Genomic DNA, 26,574 nt, shown 5'->3' with positions numbered 1-26,574 from the left:
TTTTGAACTTTGCGCCTATGACAATCCGGATGGTTATTCTCCTTTTTGTTCCGGAGGACTCCACGTCCAGTTTCCAAATATAATTTGAAATGTGAACTCGTCAGACCACAGAAAACTTTTCCACTTTGCATCAGTCCATCTTAGATGAGCTCGGGACAAGCAAAGCCAGCGGCATTTCTGGGTGTTGTTGATAAAAGGGTTTTACTTTGCATAGCAGTTTTAACTTGCACTTACAAATGTAGCAACCAACTGTAGTTACTTAAAGTGGTTTTATGAAGTGTTCTTGAGCCCATGTGGTGATATCATTTACACACTGATGTCGCTTTTTGATGCAGTAGCGCCTGAGGGATCAACAGTCCATAATATCGCTTACGTGCAGTGATTTCTCCAGATTCTCTGAACTTTGATGATTTTACAGACCCTAGATGGTAAAATCCCTAAATTCCTTGCAATAGCTCGTTGTGATTCTCGCTCTATCCTTGTTTGTGAATTACTTAGCATTTTTTGAGAAGCTGTTTTTATACCCAATCATGGCACCCACCTGTTCCCAATTAGCCTGCACACCTGTGGGATGTTCCATATAAGTGTTTGATGAGCATTCATCAAATTTATCAGTATTTATTGCCACCTTTCCCAACCTCTTTGTCACATGTTGCTGGCATCAAATTCTAAAGATAATGATTTGCAGAACTAAAATGTTTATCAGTTTGAACATCAAATATGTTGTCTTTGTAGCATATTCAACTAAATATGGGTTGAAAATGATTTGCAAATCATTGTATTCCGTTTATATTTACATCTAACACAATTCCCCAACTCATATGGAAACGGGGTTTGTAGATCTCGGGTAAGGACAAGGTCTCCCTGTGGCTGTCAATAGATCAAAGAAACCGACACCCCCACGTCGCATCCCATCGCAGACAGTGGAGTTTTACAACCCTCTTGCTTGATAATCGTTCTGACAAATGTAGACAAAGCAGAAGAGTTCTTTGCCCCAGGTCAAGACTTGGAATAGTTGGGTCCTGGTCCCAGACTGGAACCTCCACATGGAGGGATTTGTAGTGGAGAAGTAGCAGATCAACAGATATTTAGATTGGAACTTAAATGCTTCTGAGGTAGCATCTTTGGCAGAACATTCCAGAGTACTAAAAGCCAGAATAGAAAACGCTCGAAGGCTTGCAGAGTCTTTTGGGCTCTGGGAATCACTGATAATCAGTGTTCTTGGAACGTAGATATCAGGACCGAGCATAGGCTACAATACGGCGCTGAACCCCTATCTCAATATATTTTGGGTCAATACCAATATTTTGTCCGGATAGTAAATTTAGACGGTTAAACCCAAATATGCATGTCGAGTTGGGGGAGCCCAACACAGGGCAGAAAATGTACGCAAAAGGACTGAGATCAATTTAAAACCCGATCAATTCCACGTTGATTACAATGTAAAAAACTGACATATAGCGTTTTTTCTCTAGAGACTCGAAGCGCTTTAACCCACTGTCTTCATCTTTAAGCTAGTGTGGGGGTCATTGCAGGTGGGCAAAGTGTCCTTGGGCCCAAGGACACATTTCTAGATTTGAACCTACGTCTATTTTTGGTAGGAAATCCACGCAATTTTAGTGACACGAGGCCCCAGCTTGATGCTCTCGGCAGGGTTCTTAAGGGTGCTTGGGGCCAACCAATCTACACGTTTTGTGGACTTGGAGAACGCGTCAGTCCTGTTCAGAGTATTACCTGATTGTGAAGGTCCGCTCCCTGTATGATCCTGGAAGAGCTTGGTCCGCATTGCCTGCAGTGAGTTGGAGCAATTTCCAGTGAGGGTTGGACTTCGCCAGGGCTGCCCTTTGTCACCGATAGGCACAGTCAGGGCGTTGAGGGGATCCGATTTGGTGGCTACAGGATTAACCTGATGGCTTCATCTGGCCAGGATCTTCTGCTCTCGCTGGATAGGTCTAATGGTTCTTGCCTAGAAAAGGGTGAGTGTCCGCCCCGAGATCCTACCTCAAGTGGACGAGTTTGAAGTACCTTGAGTTTTGTTCACAAGTGAGGGAAGAGTGGATCGATAGGCGGATTAGTGCAGCAGACCCTGTATTGCGCTAGACTCAATTTACCGGTCGATCCGCGCTGACCCTGACCTATGGTCATGAGCTTTGGGTTGTGACCGAAAGGACAAGATCACGGTCACAAGTGGGAAAAACAAGTTTCCTCTGTTGGGTAGCGGGGCTATCCCTGTATGAGCTTGAACCGTATTGCCAGCAGTAAGTCGGACCTGTTTCCAGTGAGGGTTGGACTCCGCCAGGGTTGCCCTTTGTCACAGTTTCTGTTCACAATTTTAATAGAAAGCTTTGGTGGCTTCAGGATTAGGTTTTTGCGGATGATGTGGTCCTGATGGCTTCATCTGGCCAGGATCTTCAGCTCTTACTGGATAGCTCCAATGGTTCTTGCCCAGAAGAGTGTTCGTTCTGAGATCATGCTTCAAGTGGATGAATTGAAGTACCTCTAGGTTTTGTGATGCGGACCCTGAATCGATCCGTCGCAATGAAAGAAACAAGGCTCTCAATTTACTGGTCGATCTACACTCCCATCCTCATCTATGGTCATGAGCTTTGGGTTGTGACCGAAAGGACAAGATTAAGGTCACGGGTACAAGTGGAGAAAACAAGTTTCCTCTGTTGGGTGGAGGTGTCAGAGCTTGAACCGTATTGCCAGCAGTAAGTCGGACCTGTTTCCAGTTAGGGTTGGACTCTGCCTGGGATGCCCTTTACAATTTTAATAGAAAGCTTTGGTGGCTTCAGGATTAGGTCTTTGCTTTTTGCGGATGTGGTCCTGATGGCTTCATCTGGCAAGGATCTTCAGCTCTTACTGGATAGGTTCAATGGTTCTTTCCCAGAAAAGTGTCCGTTCTGAGATCATGCTTCAAGTGGATGAGTTGAAGTACCTCTAGGTTTTGTGATGCGGACCCTGAATCGATCCGTCGCAATGAAAGAAACAAGGCTCTCAATTTACTGGTCGATCTACACTCCCATCCTCATCTATGGTCATGAGCTTTGGGTTGTGACCGAAAGGACAAGATTAAGGTCACGGGTACAAGTGGAGAAAACAAGTTTCCTGTGTTGGGTGGAGGTGTCAGAGCTTGAACCGTATTGCCAGCAGTAAGTCGGACCTGTTTCCAGTTAGGGTTGGACTCTGCCTGGGATGCCCTTTACAATTTTAATAGAAAGCTTTGGTGGCTTCAGGATTAGGTCTTTGCTTTTTACGGATGTGGTCCTGATGGCTTCATCTGGCCAGGATCTTCAGCTCTTACTGGATAGCTCCAATGGTTCTTGCCCAGAAGAGTGTCCGTTCTGAGATCATGCTTCAAGTGGATGAGTTGAAGTACCTCTAGGTTTTGTGATGCGGACCCTGAATCGATCCGTCGCTGTGAAAGAAACAAGGCTCTCAATTTACTGGTCGATTTACGCTCCCATCCTCATCTATGGTCATGAGCTTTGGGTTGCGGCCGAAAGGACAAAGACTCGGTCACAGGTACAAGTGGTAATAACGAGTTTCCTCCGTCAGGTGGCGGGGCTCTCCCTGTATGATCGGTTCAGAGCTTTGTCCGCATTGCCGGCAGTAAGTCAAACCCGTTGGAAGATGTGGTCCTGATGGCTCATCTGGCCAGGATCTATAGCTCACAGGATAGGTCCAATGATTCTTGCCCAGAAAGGGGCGAGTGTTCACTCCGAGATCTTGCCTCAAGTACGAGTTTAAGTACCTTTGGGTTTTGGGTTGTGGCCGAAGGACCTAAGTCAAACCTGTTGAAAGATGTGGTCCTGATTTCTTCATCTGGCCAGGATCTTTAGCTCAATGGATAGGTCCAATGGTTTTTGCCCAGAAAGGGGTGAGTGTTCACTCCGAGATCCTGCCTCAAGTTTAAGTACCTCCTGGGTTTTGTTTCCGTGAGGAAAGAGTCTGCAGCGATGCAGACCCTCTATCAATCCGTCACAGTGAACGAGGTAAGACCCTCAATTTGCTGGTCGATCTACGTTCCTATCCTCACAGACAAGTTCAAGGGTACTAGTGGTCAAAACAAGTTCTTCCTTAGAGATAGGGTGAGAGGTACTTAAGTATGAGTTTAAGTACCTCCTGGGTTTTGTTTCAGTGAGGAAAGAGTCTGCAGAGATGCAGACCCTGTATCAATCCGTCGCAGTGAACGAGGTAAGACTCTCAATTTGCTGGTCGATCTACGTTCCTATCCTTACGGACAAGATCAAGGGTACTAGTGGTCAAAACAAGTTCTTCCTTAGACATAGGGTGAGAGGCTTTCATTCAGGAGGAGCTCAGAGTAAAGCCGATGAGGTGGTTCAGGAATCTAATCCAGGATGCCTCCCTGGGGTAGTTTTAAGGCACGTCCAACCACTAAGAGGCCACTTCGGAAGATCCAAGACACTGACTGACTGACTGACTGACTCCCGGCTGATCTAGGAACGCCTTGGGATCCCTCCGGAAGGATCAAGCCGTGGTAGCTGGGACAGGGAAGTCTGCAAGGACTGATGCCCCGGCAACCTGACCTCGGGTAAGCGGAGCAAGACGGATGGAAAGATGTTTGGCCTTTCTCCTTGGGAACTTGCCAATTTTCCATCTTGCAGAATGAGTTTCAACAGAACACTGCTGGGAAACGTTCAGGACAAAAAATAAAAATGTGAAGCACATTAAAATCCTTCCCTCGGTCTTCTTTTTAAGACTGTTTGGTGTCCGACGGTTTCTAGAAATCAACCTGTCTGCAAGTTGACATGTTCATGTAATAAACACACTGTTTTTTTTGCAATGTTTGTATTCTAAAAGCAGATGAAAAATGCTGACATTGAATTATTTTGAGCAGTCCACATAGTCCAAAAACAAATGGAATCAGAACTTTGGTGTTTTTGTTTCATCAAGCAGGAATGTACACCACACACACACACACGTCTGAAGCGGACTATCGATGGAAGGTGGGACAACCAAATGAGTAACAAATTATCTATTTTTTTTAGCATCTGTGTGGAGAATCTATCCTAAACACAAACGCAAGAACATCCAAACGACGTCATTCGGAATGTCAACAAGTTGTAAAAAAATTAAAAAACCAAAAACCGAGGACTACAGCTCCATCAGCGCCTTGATGTCGTTGATGCGTGACGTCTTCCTGCCGGGGCCGGTGGAGCCCAACGCCGACTCCACTAAATCCTGCTTCTGCTTCTGAATCTTCACCATGTTTTCTTCCACGGAGTCTTTCACGATAAACTGCAAGCACATTCTTGTCTTGGTTACCTTCTTGAGACCGGAGAAAAATGTCTACCTCTTTAGGACCAGCCTTTCTAGTAGGGATGCACCGATTAATCGGTAACCGAATATATTCGGCCGAATATGGCAAAAAAAAAGCCACGTTCGGCCTTCGGTGGAATGAGTTAAAAACAAGGCCGAATAGTGGGATTTACTTAAGCCTTCTGTTTACATTATTAGCATATCTACTGTGGCTAAGCAGACTTTTGCCAAAAGGACAATAATTCATTTGTTGTGGGTTTATCCACTTTAATGCACTTTATTTTTTTTTTGGAATGCTTGTTTTGTTTGAAGGCCTAATAGAAATGAAAAACTTTGTGCTTTTTTTGAAAAGCAAAGGCTACTGGAATATTAAAAAAATGTCAATATTCAATAAAAAATTACTTTATTTGAAAAACATGTCTAAATATTTATTCTAAGCTATTTATGTAATATTAAAAAAATTGTAAAAAACTGCATTCATTATTCGGTATTAGGCCAAGCGTTTAAATTTTATTCGTCTTCGGCCACAAATTTTCTTTTCGGTGCATCCCTACTTTCTAGATATATAAATATGTGTATTTAGACCAGGGGTCACCAACGCGGTGCCCGTAAGGACCAGATGAGTCGCCCGCTGGCCTGTTCTAAAAATAGCCGAAATAGCAGCACTTACCAGTGAGCTACCTCAATTTTTTTATTTTTTTTTATTTTTAATTTACTAGCAAGCTGGTCTTACTTTCCTCGACATTTTTAATTCTAAGAGAGACAAAACTCAATAGAAATTGAAAATCCAAGAAAATATTTTAAAGACTTGGTCTTCACTTGTTTAAATAAATACTTTTATTTCTTTACTTTGCTTCTTATAACTTTCAGAAAGACAATTTTAGAGGAAAAAACAAATGTTAATAATAGTGTACAATGTCAGGTCATGTTAAAAATAGTGTACAATGTAAGGTCATGTTAATAATAGTATAAAATGTCAAGTCATGTTAGTAGTTTACAGTCTGGTCATGTTAATAATAATAGTGTACCATGTCAGGTCATGTTAATAATAGTGTACAATGTCAGGTCATGTTAATAATAGTGTAGAATGTCAATGTCGAATAATAGTGTACAATGTCAAGTCATGTTAATAATAATAGTGTACAATATCAGGTCATGTTAATAGTGTACAATGTCAGGTCAAGTTAATAATAGTGTACAATGTCAAGTCATGTTAATAATAATGTACAATGTCAAGTCATGTTAATAATAATAGTGTACAATGTCAGGTCATGTTAATAATAATAATAGTGTACAATGTCAAGTCATGTAAATAATAGTGTGCAATGTAAGGTCATGTTAATAATAATAATAGTGTACAATGTCAAGTCATGTTAATAATAGTGTACAATGTCAGGTCATTTAAATAATAGTTTACAATGTCAGGTCATGTTAATAAAAATACAACCTTAAAAATGATTTTAGGATTTTTAAACACATATACCTTTTTACCTTTTAAATTCCTTCCTTTTCTTTCCTGACAATTTAAATCAATGTTCAAGTGAATTTATTTTTTTATTGTAAAGAATAATACATTTTGATTTAATTCCTCATTTTAGCTTCTGTTTTTTCGACGAAGAATATTTGTGAAATATTTCTTCAAACTTATTGAATTCCCCAAAAAATTTCTGGCAAATCTAGAAAATCTGTGGAATCAAATTTAAATCTTATTTCAAAGTCTTTTGAATTTCTTTAAAAATGTTTGTTCTGGAAAATCTAGAAGAAATAATGATTTGTCTTTTAGACATTTAGCTGGGTCCAATTTGTTATATATTCTAACAAAGTGCAACCTATTTAAAACATGTCATCACAATTCTAAAAATAATCTTAATCAGGAAAAATGACTAATTATGTTCCATAAATTCTTTTTTAAATTTTTTTCAAAAAGATTCGAATTAGCTAGTTTTTCGCTTCTTTTTTTCGGTTGAATTTTGAATTTTAAAGAGTCGAAATTGAAAATAAACTGTTTAAAAATTTAATTTTCATTATTCGTGTTTTCTCCTCTTTTAGAACAGTTTAATTGAGTGTTTTTTTCATCATTTATTCCTTACAAAAAACCTTCCATTGAAGGAAAACAAATGACGGACAAAAATATAAAAAAAATTTTTATACTTATGCTTCTATATATATTTATTGTGAGAAATTAGTAGGATGATCAGTGTTTCCACAAAGATAAATATCATTAATTACTAATAACAATGTTAAAGGTAAATTGAGCATATTGGCTATTTCTGGCAATTTATTTAAGTGTGTATCAAACTGGAAGCCCTTCGCATTTATCAGTACCCAAGTAGCAGCTCTTGGTTTCAAAAAGGTTGCTGACCCCTGATTTAAAACAATAGTATATACATACTAAGTAAATATAAAAAAGGTAAACTTTTAGTAAATTTTATTGTTTGTTTGTAATTGTTTTTTAATCTTCATTATGTACTTCAGAGACATTACAGTATGTTCTACATACATATTTTTTTAATTAATCTTGTTCACACCTCCTCATAAGGAAGATACTTTTCCTTCTTCATGTCTCAAGACGGGTAGAAATACAAGAATACAAGAACACACACACACACACACACACACACACACACACACACACACACACACACACACACACACACACACACACACACACACACACACACACACACACACACACACACACACACACACACACACACACACACACACACACACACACACACACACACACACACACACACACACACACACACACACACACACACACACACACACACACACACACACACACACACACACACACACACACACACACACACACACACACACACACACACACACACACACACACACACACACACACACACACACACACACACACACACACACACACACACACACACACACACACACACACACACACACACACACACACACACACACACACACACACACACACACACACACACACACACACACACACACACACACACACACACACACACACACACACACACACACACACACACACACACACACACACACACACACACACACACACACACACACACACACACACACACACACACACACACACACACACACACACACACACACACACACACACACACACACACACACACACACACACACACACACACACACACACACACACAAATATTTTCCTACCTTGGTGACAAAGACTTTCCTCTTCTGGCCCAGACGGTGGCAGCGGTCGATACATTGCTCCTCAGTGGCCGGGTTCCACGCCTAAAAAACAAATACCAAACATTGGTGTGTGCCAAGATGAAATAATAATAATATATTCCCAAAACTCAAACAAATAAAAAGGTGAATTTTGAAATTATGACGAGTACTTTGTTGACCTGACATAGTATTTATTTATTTCATGGCCCACTTTCAATTTCATCACATTTGTACTAGTGCTGTCAAAATCCATTTCACTCAAAGAAATCAATCACTTGTGTGATTAATCACAACTAACGATTGTAATAATCATGAATAGTGTAACAGTGTACTATGTCAACAATAGTTGATGTACAATGTCAGGTCATGATAATAATAATAGTGTACAATGTCAGGTCATGTTAATAATAATAATAATGTACAATGTCAAGTCATGTTAATAATCGTGTACAATGTCAGGTCGTGTTAATAATGTACAATGTCAAGTCATGTTAATAATAATAGTGTACAATGTCAAGTCATGTTAATAATAATAGTGTACAATGTCAGGTCATGTTAATAATAATAGTGTACAATGTCAGGTCATGTTAATAATAGTGTACAATGTCAATTCATGTTAATAATAATAGTGTACAATGTCAGGTCATGTTAATAACAGTGTACAATGTCAAGTCATGTTAATAATAGTGTACAATGTCAGGTCATGTTAATAATAATAATAATAATAATGTACAATGTCAAGTCATGTTAATAATAATAGTGTACAATGTCAGGTCATGTTAATAATAATAATAGTGTACAATGTCAAGTCATGCTAATAATAGTGTACAATGTCAGGTCATGTTAATAATAGTGTACAATGTCAATTCATGTTAATAATAGTGTACAATGTCAGGTCATGTTAATAATAGTGTACAATGTCAGGTCATGTTAATAATAATAATAATAATGTACAATGTCAAGTCATGCTAATAATAGTGTACAATGTCAGGTCATGTTAATAATAATAATAATGTACAATGTCAAGTAAAGTTAATAATAGTGTACAATGTCAGGTCATGTTAATAATAGTGTACAATGTCAAGTCATGTTAATAATAATATTAATAATGTACAATGTCAAGTCATGTTAATAATAATAGTGTACAATGTCAATTCATGTTAATAATAATAGTGTACAATGTCAGGTCATGTTAATAACAGTGTACAATGTCAAGTCATGCTAATAATAGTGTACAATGTCAGGTCATGTTAATAATAATGTACAATGTCAAGTCATGTTAATAATAATAGTGTACAATGTCAGGACATGTTAATAATAGTGTACAATGTCAATTCATGTTAATATTAATAATAATAATGTACAATGTCAAGTCATGTTAATAATAGTGTACAATGTCAGGTCATGCTAATAATAGTGTACAATGTCAGGTCATGCTAATAATAGTGTACAATGTCAAGTCATGTTAATAATAATAGTGTACAATGTCAGGTCATGTTAATAATAGTGTACAATGTCAATTCATGTTAATATTAATAATAATAATGTACAATGTCAAGTCATGTTAATAATAATAGTGTACAATGTCAGGTCATGTTAATAATAGTGTACAATGTCAATTCATGTTAATATTAATAATAATAATGTACAATGTCAAGTCATGTTAATAATAATAGTGTACAATGTCAATTCATGTTAATAATAATAGTGTACAATGTCAGGTCATGTTAATAACAGTGTACAATGTCAAGTCATGCTAATAATAGTGTACAATGTCAGGTCATGTTAATAATAATGTACAATGTCAAGTCATGTTAATAATAAGTGTACAATGTCAGGACATGTTAATAATAGTGTACAATGTCAATTCATGTTAATATTAATAACAATAATGCACAATGTCAAGTCATGTTAATAATAGTGTACAATGTCAAGTCATGCTAATAATAGTGTACAATGTCAGGTCATGTTAATAATAATAATAATGTACAATGTCAAGTCATGTTAATAATAATAGTGTACAATGTCAGGTCATGTTAATAATAGTGTACAATGTCAATTCATGTTAATAATAATAATAATAATGTACAATATCAAGTCATGTTAATAATAATAATGTACAATGTCAGGTCATGTTAATAATAGTGTACAATGTCAGGTCATGTTAATAATAGTGTACAATGTCAATGTCGAATAATAGTGTACAATGTCAATGTCGAATAATAGTGTACAATGTCAAGTCATGTTAATAACAGTGTACGTCTGGTCATGTTAATAATAATAGTGTACAATGTCAGGTCATGTTAATAATAGTGTACAATGTCAGGTCATGTTAATAATAATAGTGTACAATATCAAGTCATGTTAATAATAATGTACAATGTCAAGTCATGTTAATAATAATAGTGTACAATGTCAGGTCATGTTAATAGTTAATAATAGTGTACAATGTCAATGTCGAATAATAGTAGTGTACAATGTCAAGTCATGTTAATAATAGTGTACAATGTCTGGTCATGTTACTAATAGTGTACAATGTCAGGTCATAATAATAATAATAATAGTTTACAATGTCAGGTCATGTGTCAATAATATGTCAGGTCATGTTAATAATAAAAAAAAATAATAATAGTGTACAATGTCAGGTCATAATAATAATAGTGTACAATGTCAGGTCATGTTAATAATAGTGTACAATGTCAGGTCATGTTAATAATAATAGTGTACAATGTCAGGCCATGTTAATAATAGTGTACAATATCAAGTCATGTTAATAATAATGTACAATGTCAAGTCATGTTAATAATAATAGTGTACAATGTCAGGTCATGTTAATAGTTAATAATAGTGTACAATGTCAATGTCGAATAATAGTAGTGTACAATGTCAAGTCATGTTAATAATAGTGTACAATGTCTGGTCATGTTACTAATAGTGTACAATGTCAGGTCATAATAATAATAATAATAATAGTTTACAATGTCAGGTCATGTGTCAATAATATGTCAGGTCATGTTAATAATAAAAAAAAAAATAATAGTCTACAATGTCAGGTCATAATAATAATAGTGTACAATGTCAGGTCATGTGTCAATAATATGTCAGGTCATGTTAATAATAAAAAAAATAATAATAATAGTGTACAATGTCATGTCATATGTCAATAATATGTCAGGTCATGTTAATAGTGTACAATGTCAGGTTATGTTAATAATAGTTTTCAATATCAGGTCAGATGTCAACAATAGTGTACAATTTCAGATCACGTTAATAATAATAATGTACAATGTCAGGTCATGTTAATAATAGTGTACAATATCAAGTCATGTTAATAATAATGTACAATGTCAAGTCATGTTAATAATAATAGTGTACAATGTCAGGTCATGTTAATAGTTAATAATAGTGTACAATGTCAATGTCGAATAATAGTAGTGTACAATGTCAAGTCATGTTAATAATAGTGTACAATGTCTGGTCATGTTACTAATAGTGTACAATGTCAGGTCATAATAAAAATAATAATAGTTTACAATGTCAGGTCATGTGTCAATAATATGTCAGGTCATGTTAATAATAAAAAAAAAATAATAGTCTACAATGTCAGGTCATAATAATAATAGTGTACAATGTCAGGTCATGTGTCAATAATATGTCAGGTCATGTTAATAATAAAAAAAAAAATAATAATAGTGTACAATGTCATTTCATATGTCAATAATATGTCAGGTCATGTTAATAGTGTACAATGTCAGGTTATGTTAATAATAGTTTTCAATATCAGGTCAGATGTCAACAATAGTGTACAATTTCAGATCATGTTAATAATAATAATGTACAATTTCAGGTCATGTTGATAATAATGTACAATGTCAGGTCATATGTAAATAATAATGTACAATGTCAGGTGGGACGTCAATAATAGTTCATGTTCCTAGTCAGAACTCACTGGGTCCATGAGGAAGACGTGCGAGGCGGCCGTCAGGTTAAGCCCCACCCCTCCAGCTTTGAGTGACAGCAGCATGACGGTGGGGCTGCTGGCGGAGACGCTCTGGAAGTCCTGAATCACCTGAGTGCGTTTCTTCTGGCTCATGGTGCCGTCCAGACGCACGAAGCGGAAGCCATGCTCCCTGTTGGGGGAACACACCTCCGTTATTTTAGTAGTCACATCTATACCTTTGAATGTTAGTGTGGAACACTATTTTACAAACCCCGTTTCCATGAGTTGGGAAATTGTGTTAGATGTAAATATAAACGGAATACAATGATTTGCAAATCCTTTTCAACCCATATTCAGTTGAATGCACTACAAAGACAACATATTTGATGTTCAAACTCATAAACTTTATGTTTTTTTGCAAATAATCATTAACTTAGAATTTCATGGCTGCAACATGTGCCAAAGTAGTTGGGAAAGGGCATGTTCACCACTGTGTTACATCACCTTTTCTCTTAACAACATTCAAACATTTGGGAACTGAGGAAACTAATTGTTGAAGCTTTGAAAGTGGAATTCTTTCCCATTCTTGTTTTATGTAGAGCTTCAGTCGTTCAACACTTCGGGGTCTCCGCTGTCGTATTTTACGCTTCAAAATGTGCCTCACATTTTCCATGGGAGACAGGGCTGTCAAGGCTGTGCAGGCGGGCCAGGAAAGTACCCGCACTCTTTTTTTATAAAGCCACGCTGTTGTAACACGTGCTGAATGTGGCTTTGCATTCTCTTGCTGAAATAAGCAGGGGCGTCCATGAAAAAGACGGCGCTTAGATGGCAGCATATGTTGTTCCAAAACCTGTATGTACCTTTCAGCATTAATGGTGCCTTCACAGATGTGTAAGTTACCCATGCCTTGGGGACTAATGCACCCCCATACCATCACAGATGCTGGCTTTTGAACTTTGCGTCGATAACAGTTTGGATAGTTCACTTCCCCTTTGGTCCGGATGACACAATGTCGAATATTTCCCAAAACAAATTTGAAATGCGGACTCGTCAGACCACAAAACACTTTTCCACTTTGCGCAAGTCGATCTTAGATGATCTTGGGCCCAGAGAAACCGGCGGCGTTTCTGGATGTTGTTGATAAATGGCTTTTGCTTTGCATAGTCCAGCTTTAACTTGCACCTACAGATGTAGCGACGAACTGTATTTAGTGACAATGGTTTTCTGAAGTGTTCCTGAGCCCATGTGGTGATATCCTTTACAGATTGATGTCGGTTTTTGATACAGTGTACTGTCTTCGTCTGAGGGATCGAAGGTCACGGTCATTCAATGTTGGTTTCTGCCCATGCCGCTTACGTGGAGTGATTTCTCCAGATTCTCTGAACCTTTTGATGATATTATGGAGCGTAGATGTTGAAATCCCTAAATTTCTTGCAATTGCACTTTGAGAAAGGTTGTTCTTAAACTGTTTGACTATTTGCTCACGCAGTTGTGGACAAAGGGGTGTACCTCGCCCCATTCTAACTTGCGAAAGACTGAGCATTTTTTGGGAAGCTGTTTTTATACCAAATAAGCGTTTGATGAGCAATCCTCAACTTTATCGGTATTTATTGCCACCTTTCCCAACTTCTTTGTCACCTGTTGCTGGCATCAAATTCTAAAGTTAATGATTAATTGCAACAACAAAAAAAGTTTCAGTTAGAGCATCAAAATATGTTGTCTTTGTAGCATATTCAACTGAATATGGGTTGAAAAGGAATTGCAAATCATTGTATTCCGTTTATATTTACATCAAACACAAATTCCCAACTCATATGGAAACAGGGTTTGTAGTAGTTTGTTAGTGCGGACCACTATTTTAGTAGTCATGCACACTATTCTCCACACTTAGTCCATGCCACCATCAAAATGGAAAAACTGAAATTTGTACTTTAAATTCCCTACTTCACTGAAAACTGTTTGAAAGTATTTAAAAACATCATTCAAACATCTGGATAAAAACCCCCAGCAGAGTTCTAGAACCAAAACAAACAATACTGTGCTCATAAATATGATCATAAAACACAACTATTTAATATTCTTAACAGAACAGCAGTGGTGTGGAGTTTTTAAAGTACATAAAAAAAATATATTGTTATTCATATTTGTAATATTTATTACTTAGTATCATTATTTATATTTTTTTATTATATTGATTATTATTATATTAGTATTTAATATTTTTAACAGGGTGGTATAGCTCGGTTGGTAGAGTGGCCCTGCCAGCCACTTAAGGGTTCCAGGTTTGATCCCCGCCCCTGCCGTTGTGCCCTTGGGCAAGACACTTTACCCACCTGCTCCCAGTGCCACCCACACTGCTTAAAATGTAACTCAGATATTGGGTTTCACTATGTAAAAGCGCTTTGAGTCACTAGAGAAAAGTGCTACAGAAATATAATTCAATGGTAGTGTGGCATGACAGAATAATAAAACATATTTTAAAGACAAATATTAGTGTTTTTATTCATTATCAATATCAACAGTTCAGGCTTTTTTAACTAAGTTATGTATATTTGCTCTATTGTACACGTTATTTGTTTATTGTATTTCTCCAAAGTGCCATAATAATAAAAAAGGTAACAAATGTCCCCCAGGCCACACGTTGCCTTCCTGGTGAAAGTGAAGCAAGTGTTGCCAAACCACAGAAGATCATTTTCTTTGCACTTTTCTGCACGCTGTGGTAATGCACTCACCCTGGGCTTGTGGTGGCGGACCTACACTCTCACTCGCGCAACAACTCTTTCACACCTGATGTAATGTTTGTGTGCTGTATTCAAGCATGGATACTTTTCTGCACGCTGTGGTAATGCACTCCCCCTGGGCTTGTGGTGGCGGATCTACACTCTCACTCTCACAACAACTCTTTCACACCTAATGTGTTACTCTGGATGTAATGTTTGTGTGCTGTATTCAAGCATCGATACTTTTCTGCACGCTGTGGTAATGCACTCACCCTGGGCTTGTGGTGGCGGACCTACACTCTCACTCGCGCAACAACTCTTTCACACCTAATGTGTTACTCTGGATGTAATGTTTGTGTGCTGTATTCAAGCATGGATACCTTTGACCACCTGGTGCGTGGGTAGCCGACTCATTTTTAGCTCGGTGTTATGATAAATGTACACATCACGAACAAATCATTTTGACAATACACTTCAAGTTACCGTATTTCCTTGAAATGCCGCCGGGTTTATAGTATGCGCCTGACTAGAATTACTGCCGGGTCAAACTCGTTTCGCAAAATATTATTTTTATTAGCGCATGTCTAGAATTTCCGCCGGGTAAAACTCGTTTTGCCAAATAATTAGCATATGTCTAGAATTTCCACCGGGTCAAACTCGTCACGTCACGAGTGACACTCCGCCTGTCATCATTTTCAAAATGGAGGAGGCTGATTTCAATCATTTTAAATCGCATAAAGGGAAGAAGATTAAGAGCTATTCAGTAGGATTTAAGGTCCAAGCTATTGAATATGCTAAAAAGAACAGTAAGCAGCTATGTTTTATCAATATACCGTAGCTGCGTGTGTCAAATATGAGTCATTAAATGACTCCCGCCTCCTGGTGGTAGAGGGCGCTAGTGATCCTTCTTGCGACTACTCGGCTGCAGAAGAAGTGACAACAAGCAGCAAGAGTGAGCAGCGATCGTTTATTTTTTCCTCTCGCTTGCACTTTTAACATGGAGGATTACAACCGGACTTTCAATCGAAGCAGGAGGTTATAAAGGAGACAGAGGTTTTTAAAACTGAAGAAAGATAAGGAAGACTTCTATAAACAAGTTATTAATGCTTTTGATCAGAAGGAGCTGCGCATGGACTTCATTTATAAGTAAAGGTAAGACCATAAAATTATTATTTTTTTCTATCAAATGTGCTTTTCATGATGGTATTCTTACATCACACTCAAATTTATAAGCGCAGGCCTAAATTTACCGCATGCCTTTGGTAAACGCCGGAGCTTATTTAGCGCCCCGGCAGCAATTCAAGGAAATACGATAGTTGAAAATTCTGAAGAAAAACATTGGTACAGTTTTAAAATAAACACCATCATTTCAATGTACAAAACAATGATACTTTCACAGCCAATCTAGGATTGAAAAAACAAACAAAATATGAATAAAAACTATGTGCCAACTACCTCATGTGTCATGTCCACATATTAGTCGTGTGCTAACACATATTAGTCGTGTGCTAACTCAACAAAGCCCACAGTGAGGTAGAAAGCGGGTTGAGGGTTGAGTTCCTCCCTGCCTTCTAGGCATCCCAGTGTACTGATAGAACAATAACAGCTGTGCAAAGTGTGAACGATTCCAACAAACCAAAAAAAGAAAAGTGACAGTATTGTGATCAATTTCTTTAAGTGTGCACAGCAGACCATCATTTTGACAGAACTCTTATCAACGTACTATGATGTAATGTTTGTGTGTTGGTATGGAAGTATGGATACTTTTGCCACCCCTAGTGTGTTACTACCTTGTCTTACTATGATGTAATATTTGTGTGTTGGTATAGAAGTATGGATACTTTTGACACCCCTTGTACTTTTGACACCTCTAGTGTGTTACTACCATGCCTTACTATGATGTAATGTTTGTGTGTTGTATTGGAAGTATGGATACTTTTGACACCCCTAGTGTGTTACTACGTTGCCTTACTATGATGTAATGTATGTGTGTTGGTATGGAAGTATGGATACTTTTGACATCTCTAGTGTGTTACTATGTTGTTGCCTTACCTGTATAGATGTAATGTTTCTGTTGGTATGAAAGTATGGATACTTTTGAAACCCCTAGTGTGTTACTACCTTGCCTTACTATGATGTAATGTTTGTGTGTTGGTATGGAAGTATGGATACTTTTGACATCTCTAGTGTTTTACTATGTTGTTGCCTTACTATGATGTAATGTTTGTGTGTTGTATTGGAAGTATGGATACTTTTGACACCCCTAGTTTGTTACTACCTTGTCTTACTATGATGTAGTGTGTGCGTGTTGGTATGGAAATATGGATACTTTTGACACCCCTAGTGTGTTACCTGGCCTTACTATGATGTAGTGTGTGTGTGTGTGTGTGTGTGTGTGTGTGTGTGTTGGTATGGAAGTATAGATACTTTTGACACCCCTAGTGTGTTACTACCTTGCCTTACTATGATGTAATGTGTGTGTGTTGTATTGGAAGTATGGATACTTTTGACACCCCTAGTGTGTTACCTGGCCTTACTATGATGTAGTGTGTGTGTGTGTGTTGGTATGGAAGTATAGATACTTTTGACACCCCTAGTGTGTTACTACCTTGCCTTACTATGATGTAATGTCTGCGTGTTGTATTGAAAGTATGGATACTTTTACACCCCTAGTTTGTTATACCTTGTCTTACTATGTGTGTGTTGGTATGGAAGTATGGATACTTTTGACACCCCTAGTTTGTTATTACCATGCCTTACTATGATGTCATGTTTGTGTGTTGGTATGGAAGTATGGATACTTTTGACACCTCTTGTGTGTTAGTACCATGCCTTACTATGATGTAATGTGTGTGTGTAGGTATGGAAGTATGGATACTTTTGACACCTATAGTGTGTTACTACCAGGCCTTACTATGATGTAATGTTTGAGTGTTGGTATGGAAGTATGAATACTTTTGACACCCCTAGTTTGTTACTACCTTGACTTACTATGATGTAATGTGTGTGTGTTGGTATGGAAGTATGGATACTTTTGAAACCCTAGTTTGTTACTACCTAGCCTTACTATGATGTAATGTTTGTGTGTTGGTATGGAAATATGGATACTTTTGACACCCTAGTTTGTATCTACCTAGCCTTACTATGATGTAATGTTTGTGTGTTGGTATGGAAGTATGGATACTTTTGACACCTCTAGTGTGTTACTACCATGCCTTACTAAGATGTAATGTTTGTGTGTTGGTATGGAAATATGGATACCTTTGACACCCTAGTTTGTTACTACCTAGCCTTACTATGATGTAATGTGTGTGTGTTGGTATGGAAGTATGGATGCTTCTGACACCTCTAGTGTGTTACTACCATGCCTTACTAAGATGTAATGTTTGTGTGTTGGTATGGAAATATGGATACTTTTGACACCCTAGTTTGTATCTACCTAGCCTTACTATGATGTAATGTTTGTGTGTTGGTATGGAAGTATGGATACTTTTGACACCCCTAGTGTGTTACTACCATGCCTTACTATGATGTAATGTTTGTGTGTTGTATTGGAAGTATGGATACTTTTGACACCCCTAGTTTGTTACTACCTTGTCTTACTATGATGTAATGTGTGTGTTCGTATGGAAATATGGATACTTTTGACACCCTGAATTTGTTACTACCTTGTCTTACTATGATGTAATGTGTGTGTGTTGGTATGGAAATATGGATACTTTTGACACCCCTAGTTTGTTACTATCTTGTCTTACTATGATGTAATGTGTGTGTTGATATGGAAATATGGATACTTTTGACACCCCTAGTTTGTTACTACCTTGTCTTACTATGATGTAATGTTTGTGTGTTGTATTGGAAGTATGGATACTTTTGACACCCCTAGTTTGTTACTACCTTGTCTTACTATGATGTAATGTGTGTGTTGCTATGGAAATATGGATACTTTTGACACCCCTAGTTTGTTACTACCTTGTCTTACTATGATGTAATGTGTGTGTGTGGATATGGAAGTATGGATACTTTAGAAACCCTAGTTTGTTACTACGTAGCCTTACTATGATGTAATGTTTGTGTGTTGGTATGGAAGTATGGATACTTTTGACACCTCTAGTGTGTTACTACCATGCCTTACTATGATGTAATGTTTGTGTGTTAGTATGGATACTTTTGACACCCCTAGTGTGTTACTACCTTGCCTTACTATGATGTAATGTCTGCGTGTTGTATTGGAAGTATGGATACTTTTTACACCCCTAGTTTGTTACTACCTTGTCTTACTATGATGTAATGTGTGTGTGTTGGTATGGAAGTATGGATACTTTTGACACCCTGAATTTGTTACTACCTTGTCTTACTATGATGTAATGTGTGTGTGTTGGTATGGAAATATGGATACTCTTGACACCCCTAGTTTGTTACTACCTAGCCTTACTATGATGCAATGTTTGTGTGTTGGTATGGAAATATGGATACTTTTGACACCCCTAGTTTGTCACTACCTTGTCTTACTATGATGTAATGTCTGCGTGTTGTATTGGAAGTATGGATACTTTTGACACCCCTAGTTTGTTACTACCTTGTCTTACTATGATGTAATGTTTGTGTGTTGGTATGGAAGTATGGATACTTTTGACACCCTGAATTTGTTACTACCTAGCCTTACTATGATGTAATGTTTGTGTGTTGGTATGGAAGTATGGATACTTTTGACACCTCTAGTGTGTTACTACCATGCCTTACTAAGATGTAATGTTTGTGTGTTGGTATGGAAATATGGATACTTTAGAAACCCTAGTTTGTTACTACGTAGCCTTACTATGATGTAATGTTTGTGTGTTGGTATGGAAGTATGGATACTTTTGACACCTCTAGTGTGTTACTACCATGCCTTACTATGATGTAATGTTTGTGTGTTAGTATGTATACTTTTGACACCCCTAGTGTGTTACTACCTTGCCTTACTATGATGTAATGTCTGCGTGTTGTATTGGAAGTATGGATACTTTTACACCCCTAGCTTGTTATTACCTTGTCTTACTATGATGTAATGTGTGTGTTGGTATGGAAGTATGGATACTTTTGACACCCCTAGTTTGTTACTACCTTGTCTTACTATGATGTAATGTGTGTGTGTTGGTATGGAAGTATGGATACTTTTGACACCCTGAATTTGTTACTACCTTGTCTTACTATGATGTAATGTGTGTGTGTTGGTATGGAAGTATGGATACTTTTGACACCCCTAATTTGTTACTACCTTGTCTTACTATGATGTAATGTGTGTGTTGCTATGGAAATATGGATACTTTTGACACTCCTAGTTTGTTACTACCTTGTCTTACAATGATGTAATGTGTGGGTATGGAAGTATGGATACTTTAGAAACCCTAGTTTGTTACTACCTAGCCTTACTATGATGTAATGTTTGTGTGTTGGTATGGAAGTATGGATACTTTTGACACCTCTAGTGTGTTACTACCATGCCTTACTATGATGTAATGTTTGTGTGTTGTATTGGAAGTTTGGATACTTTTGACACCCCTAGTTTGTCACTACCTTGTCTTACTATGATGTAGTGTGTGCGTGTTGGTATGGAAATATGGATACTTTTGACACACCTAGTGTGTTACGACCATGCCTTACTATGATGTAATGTCTGCGTGTTGTATTGTAAGTATGGATACTTTTACACCCCTAGTTTGTTAGTACCTTGTCTTACTATGATGTAGTGTGTTGGTATGGAAGTATAGATACTTTTGACACCCCTAGTTTGTTACTACCTAGCCTTACTATGATGTAATGTGTGTGTGTTGGTATGGAAGTATGGATACTTTTGACACCCCGAATTTGTTACTACCTTGTCTTACTATGATGTAATGTGTGTGTGTTGGTATGGAAGTATGGATACTTTTGACACCCCTAGTGTGTTACTACCTTGCCTTACTATGATGTAATGTGTGTGTGTTGGTATGGAAGTATGGATACTTTTGACACCCTTAGTTTGTTACTACCTTGTCTTACTATGATGTAATGTGTGTTTGGTATGGAAGTATGGATACTTTTGCAACCCCTAGTGTGTTACTACCTGGCCTTACTATGATGTAATGTGTGTGTGTTGGTATGGAAATCCCTAGTTTCATACTACCTTGTCTTACTATGATGTAATGTGTGTGTGTTGGTATGGAAGTATGGATACTTTTGACACCCCTAGTGTGTTACTACCTTGCCTTACTATGATGTAATGTTTGTGTGTTGGTATGGAAGTATGGATACTTTTGACACCTCTAGTGTGTTACTATGTTGTTGCCTTACCTGTACAGATGTAATGTTTGTGTTGTTATGAAAGTATGGATACTTTTGACAATCCAGTGTCTATAATGTAATGTTTGTGTGTTGTATTGGAAGTACGGATACTTTTGACACCCCTAGTTTGTTACTACCTTGTCTTACTATGATGTAATGTGTTCGTGTTGGTATGGAAATAAGGATACATTTGACACCCCTAGTGTGTTACTACCTGGCCTTACTATGATGTAATGTTTGTGTGTTGGTATGGAAGTATGGATACTTTTGACACCTCTAGTGTGTTACTATGTTGTTGCCTTACCTGTACAGATGTAATGTTTGTGTTGTTATGAAAGTATGGATACTTTTGACAATCCAGTGTCTATAATGTAATGTTTGTGTGTTGTATTGGAAGTACGGATACTTTTGACACCCCTAGTTTGTTACTACCTTGTCTTACTATGATGTAATGTGTTCGTGTTGGTATGGAAATAAGGATACATTTGACACCCCTAGTGTGTTACTACCTGGCCTTACTATGATGTAGTGTGTGTGTGTGTTGGTATGGAAGTATGGATACTTTTGACACCCCTAGTGTGTTACTACCTTGTCTTACTATGATGTAATGTTTGTGTGTTGGTATGGAAGTATGGATACTTTTGACACCTCTAGTGTGTTACTATGTTGTTGCCTTACCTGTATAGATGTAATGTTTATGTTGGTATGAAAGTATGGATACTTTTGAAACCCTAATTTGTTACTACCTAGCCTTACTATGATGTAATGTGTGTGTTGGTATGGAAGTATGGATACTTTTGGCACCCCTAGTTTGTTATGACCTTGTCTTACTATGATGTAATGTGTGTGTTTTGGTATGGAAGTAAGGATGCTTTTGACACCCCTGGTGTGTTACTACCTTGTCTTACTATGATGTAATGTGTGTGTGTTGGTATGGAAGTATGGATACTTTTGACACCTCTGGTGTTTTACTATGTTGTTGCCTTACTATGATGTAATGTTTGTGTGTTGGTATGGAAGTATGGATACTTTTGACACCTCTGGTGTTTTACTATGTTGTTGCCTTACTATGATGTAATGTTTGTGTTAGTATGGAAGTATGGATACTTTTGTTGATGCCTTACCTGAGCGGCGTCTCCAGGATGCTGAGGAAGCGAGTGAACTGCGAGACGACCAGACACTTGATGCTGCTGTCCTCTCTCTGCAGCCTGAGCAGGTTTGCCATCAGTGCGTGTACCTGCGTGGACAGAAAGGAGTCAAGGCACGCCATTTCTACGGAATGTGCTGGACTGCGAAGATGACCTTTGAACTGCTCCTCCACTTCCCGGGACTGCCGCTGCTCTCCTCCCCCGCCTCCTCCTGCGGGAACTCCACCAGCTCGCTGATCTTGATGTCGCTGCGACACAGAGGACAGCGAGCGCTCTCCTGCTCCGTCCCGATGACCTGGGCGATGCAGGGCCGGCAGTAGACGTGGGCGCAGTGCGTGATGACGGGCAGGCGCACAGAGTCCAGACACACGGAGCACTCCTCGTCCGAGCCGCTGGCCAGGACCACACGGAGCTTGGCGACCAGGCGCTCTCGCAGTTCGGCGGGCGTGGTCGCGATGTCTGACAAGAGATGGCGGTTGTCAAAAATGATTAAACTAAAAAAGTCAATTGGCTCAGGGGACGCATGGAGGACAATCTGTGTACATGGACTATTAAAATCATGTCATTAAAGGGGAACATTATCAGCAGACCTATGCAAGCGTCAATATATACCTTGATGGTGCAGAAAAAAGACCATCTATTTTTTGAACCGATTTCCGAACTCTAAATGGGTGAATTTTGGCGAATTAAACGCCTTTCTGTTTATCGGGCTGGAGGCGATGACGTCAGAATGTGACGTCGCCGAGGTAACACACCCACCATTTTCATTTTCAACACATTACAAACACCGGGTCTCAGCTCTGTTATTTTCCGTTCTTTTGACTATTTTTTGGAACCTTGGAGACATCATGCCTCGTCGGTGTGTTGTCGGAGGGTGTAACAACACTAACAGGGAGGGATTCAAGTTGCACCACTGGCCCGAAGATGCCAAAGTGTCTGCCGCCAGACCCCCATTGAATGTGCTGGAGTTTCTCCACATTTTACTGGCGATGCTAAAGCAGAGTCCAGTCCATAGTGGATCTAACATAATAGTGTGAGAGTCCCGTCCATAGTGGGTCTAACATAATATTGTGAGAGTCCAGTCCATAGTGGATCTAACATAATAGTGTGAGAGTCCAGTCCATAGTGGATCTAACATAATAGTGAGAGTCCAGTCCATAGTGGATCTAACATAATAGTGTGAGAGTCCCGTCCATAGTGGGTCTAACATAATATTGTGAGAGTCCAGTCCATAGTGGATCTAACATAATAGTGTGAGAGTCCAGTCCATAGTGGATCTAACATAATATTGTGAAAGTCCAGTCCGTAGTGGATCTAACATAATAGTGAGAGTCCAGTCCATAGTGGATCTAACATAATAGAGTGAGAGTCCAGTCCATAGTGGATCTAACATGATAGTGCGAGAGTCCAGTCCATAGTGGATCTAACATAATAGTGAGAGTCCAGTCCATAGTGGATCTAACATAATAGTGTGAGAGTCCAGTCCATAGTGAATCTAACATAATAGTGTGAGAGTCCAGTCCATAGTGGATCTAACATAATAGTGTGAGAGTCCAGTCCATAGTGGATCTAACATAATAGTGTGAGAGTCCAGTCCATAAGGGATCTAGCAGTGTGAGAGTCCAGTCCATAGTGCATCTAACATAATAGTGTGAGAGTCCAGTCCATAGTGGATCTAACATAATAGTGTGAGAGTCCAGTCCATAGTGGATCTAACATAATAGTGTGAGAGTCCAGTCCATAGTGGATCTATCATAATAGTGTGAGAGTCCAGTCCATAGCGGATCTAACATAATAGTGTGAGTCCAGTCCATAGTGGATCTAACATAATAGTGAGAGTCCAGTCCATGGTGGATCTAACATAATAGTGAGAGTCCAGTCCATAGTGGATCTAACATAATAGTGTGAGAGTCCAGTCCATAGTGGATCTAACATAATAGTGAGAGTCCAATCCATAGTGGATCTAACATAATAGTGTGAGAGTCCAGTCCATAGTGGATCTAACATAATAGTGAGAGTCCAGTCCATAGTGGATCTAACATAATAGTGAGAGTCCAGTCCATAGTGGATCTAAAATAATAGTGAGAGTCCAGTCCATAGTGGAATCTAACATAATAGTGAGAGTCCAGTCCATAGTGGATCTAAAATAATAGTGAGAGTCCAGTCCATAGTGGATCTAACATAATAGTGAGAGTCCAGTCCATAGTGGATCTAACATAATAGTGAGAGTCCAGTCCCCTATATCGTTTTGCTATATTTTTAAGTGTTGCTGTTTAATGTACATGTGTTTTTTTGAGAATTTTTCAAGCGTGTAGAGACCTTTAGTGACGTTTTCTTGATCAAAAATGACAAGCAACAAATCTAGCATCTTTTCTTATGTTCAAAAGACTATTTCTTTCCCTCCGTTTCACATTTGCCAGTCACCACTGTCTTAATATTTGCACATTTTGAACATGGCAGACAAGGATAGAGAAAAAGCCTCTTACTGACTATGTCAGTCCACAACAGGGGTCACCAACCTTTTTGAAACCAAGAGCTACTTTTTGGGTACTGATTAATGCAAAGGGCTACCAGTTTGATACACACTTCAATAAATGGCCAGAAATAGTCAATTTGCTCAATTTACCTTTAATAAAAAATCTATGTATGTATAAAAAAAAATGGTATTTCTGTCTGTCATTCCGTCGTATATTTTTTTTCCTTTTACGGAAGGTTTATTGTAGAGGATAAATGATGAAAAAAAACACTTAATTGAACGGTTTAAAAGAGGAGAAAACAGGAAAAAAATGAAAATTATATTATGAAACATAATTTATCTTCAATTTTGACTCTTTAAAATTCAAAATTCAACCGAAAATAAGGAGAAAAACTACCTAATTCGAATCTTTTTGAAAAATTCAAAAAAAAAATTATGAAACATTAGTAATTTTGATGACATGTTTTAAATAGGTTAAATCCAACCTGCACTTTTTTAAAATATATAACAAATTGGACCAAGTTATATTTCTAACAAAGACAAATCATTTCTTCTTCTAGATTTTCCAGAACAAAAATTTTAAAAGAAATTCAAAAGACTTTGAAATAAAATTTCTATTTGATTCTACAGATTTTCCAGACTAATTATTTTGAATTTTAATCATGATAAGTTTGAAGAAATATTTCACAAATATTCTTCGTCGAAAAAACAGAAGCTAAAATGAGGAATGAAATTAAAATGTATTTATTATAATTTTTTACAATAAAAAAAAATGTACTTGAACATTGATTTAAATTGTCAGAAAAGAAGAGGAAGGAATTTAAAAGGTAAAAAGGTATATGTGTTTAAAATTCCTAAAATCATTTTTAAGGTGTATTTTTTCTCTAAAATTGTCTTTCTGAAAGTTATAAGAAGCAAAGTAATAAGTGAAGTGAATTATATTTATATAGCGCTTTTCTCTAGTGACTCAACGCGCTTTACATAGTGAAACCCAATATCTAAGTTACATTCAAACCAGTGTGGGTGGCACTGGGAGCAGGTGGGTAAAGTGTCTTGCCCAAGGACACAACGGCAGTGACTAGGATGGCGGAAGTGGGAATCGAACCTGCAACCCTCAAGTTGCTCGCACGGCCGCTCTACCAACCGAACAGTTTTTAAAATATTTTCTTGGATTTTCAAATTCTATTTGAGTTTTGTCTCTCTTAGAATTAAAAATGTCGAGCAAAGCGAGACTAGCTTGCTAGTAAATAAATACAATTAAAAAAATAGAGGCAGCTCACTGGTAAGTGCTGCTATTTGAGCTATTTTTAGAACAGGCCAGCGGGTGACACATCTGGTCCTTACGGGCAACCTGGTGCCCGCGGGCACCGCGTTGGTGACCCCTGGTCTACAATATATGGATAATCAGCGTCAACAATGGCAAAAAGGCTACCAAAGCTTGTATCGCACTGATATCACCACATTTGACATATCATT

General features: G+C 37.9%; 1 protein-coding gene across 2 annotated transcripts in view; it reads right to left on the bottom strand.

Annotated features, from left to right (window-relative positions):
* Nucleotides 1-3,881: 3,881 nt before the first annotated feature.
* The window catches only part of hltf (helicase-like transcription factor), a 92,245-nt gene continuing 69,552 nt past the window's right edge, over nt 3,882-26,574 (bottom strand). For both annotated transcript variants that reach the window (XM_061894136.1, XM_061894137.1), the window contains 5 exons: nt 22,777-23,081; nt 22,599-22,711; nt 12,458-12,638; nt 8,491-8,571; nt 3,882-5,262 (listed from right to left, as the gene is read on the bottom strand). In XM_061894136.1, the coding sequence (XP_061750120.1) occupies nt 5,119-5,262; nt 8,491-8,571; nt 12,458-12,638; nt 22,599-22,711; nt 22,777-23,081 (824 nt within the window). In that variant the 3' untranslated portion in view covers nt 3,882-5,118. The remainder of the gene's footprint in view (nt 5,263-8,490; nt 8,572-12,457; nt 12,639-22,598; nt 22,712-22,776; nt 23,082-26,574) is intronic.

The sequence above is a fragment of the Nerophis ophidion genome, linkage group LG03, assembly GCF_033978795.1.
Source record: "Nerophis ophidion isolate RoL-2023_Sa linkage group LG03, RoL_Noph_v1.0, whole genome shotgun sequence".
Classification (NCBI taxonomy): domain Eukaryota; kingdom Metazoa; phylum Chordata; class Actinopteri; order Syngnathiformes; family Syngnathidae; genus Nerophis; species Nerophis ophidion.
The sequence above is the reverse complement of the archived record's forward strand: the minus strand, read 5'-3'. Positions and strand labels throughout refer to the sequence as shown.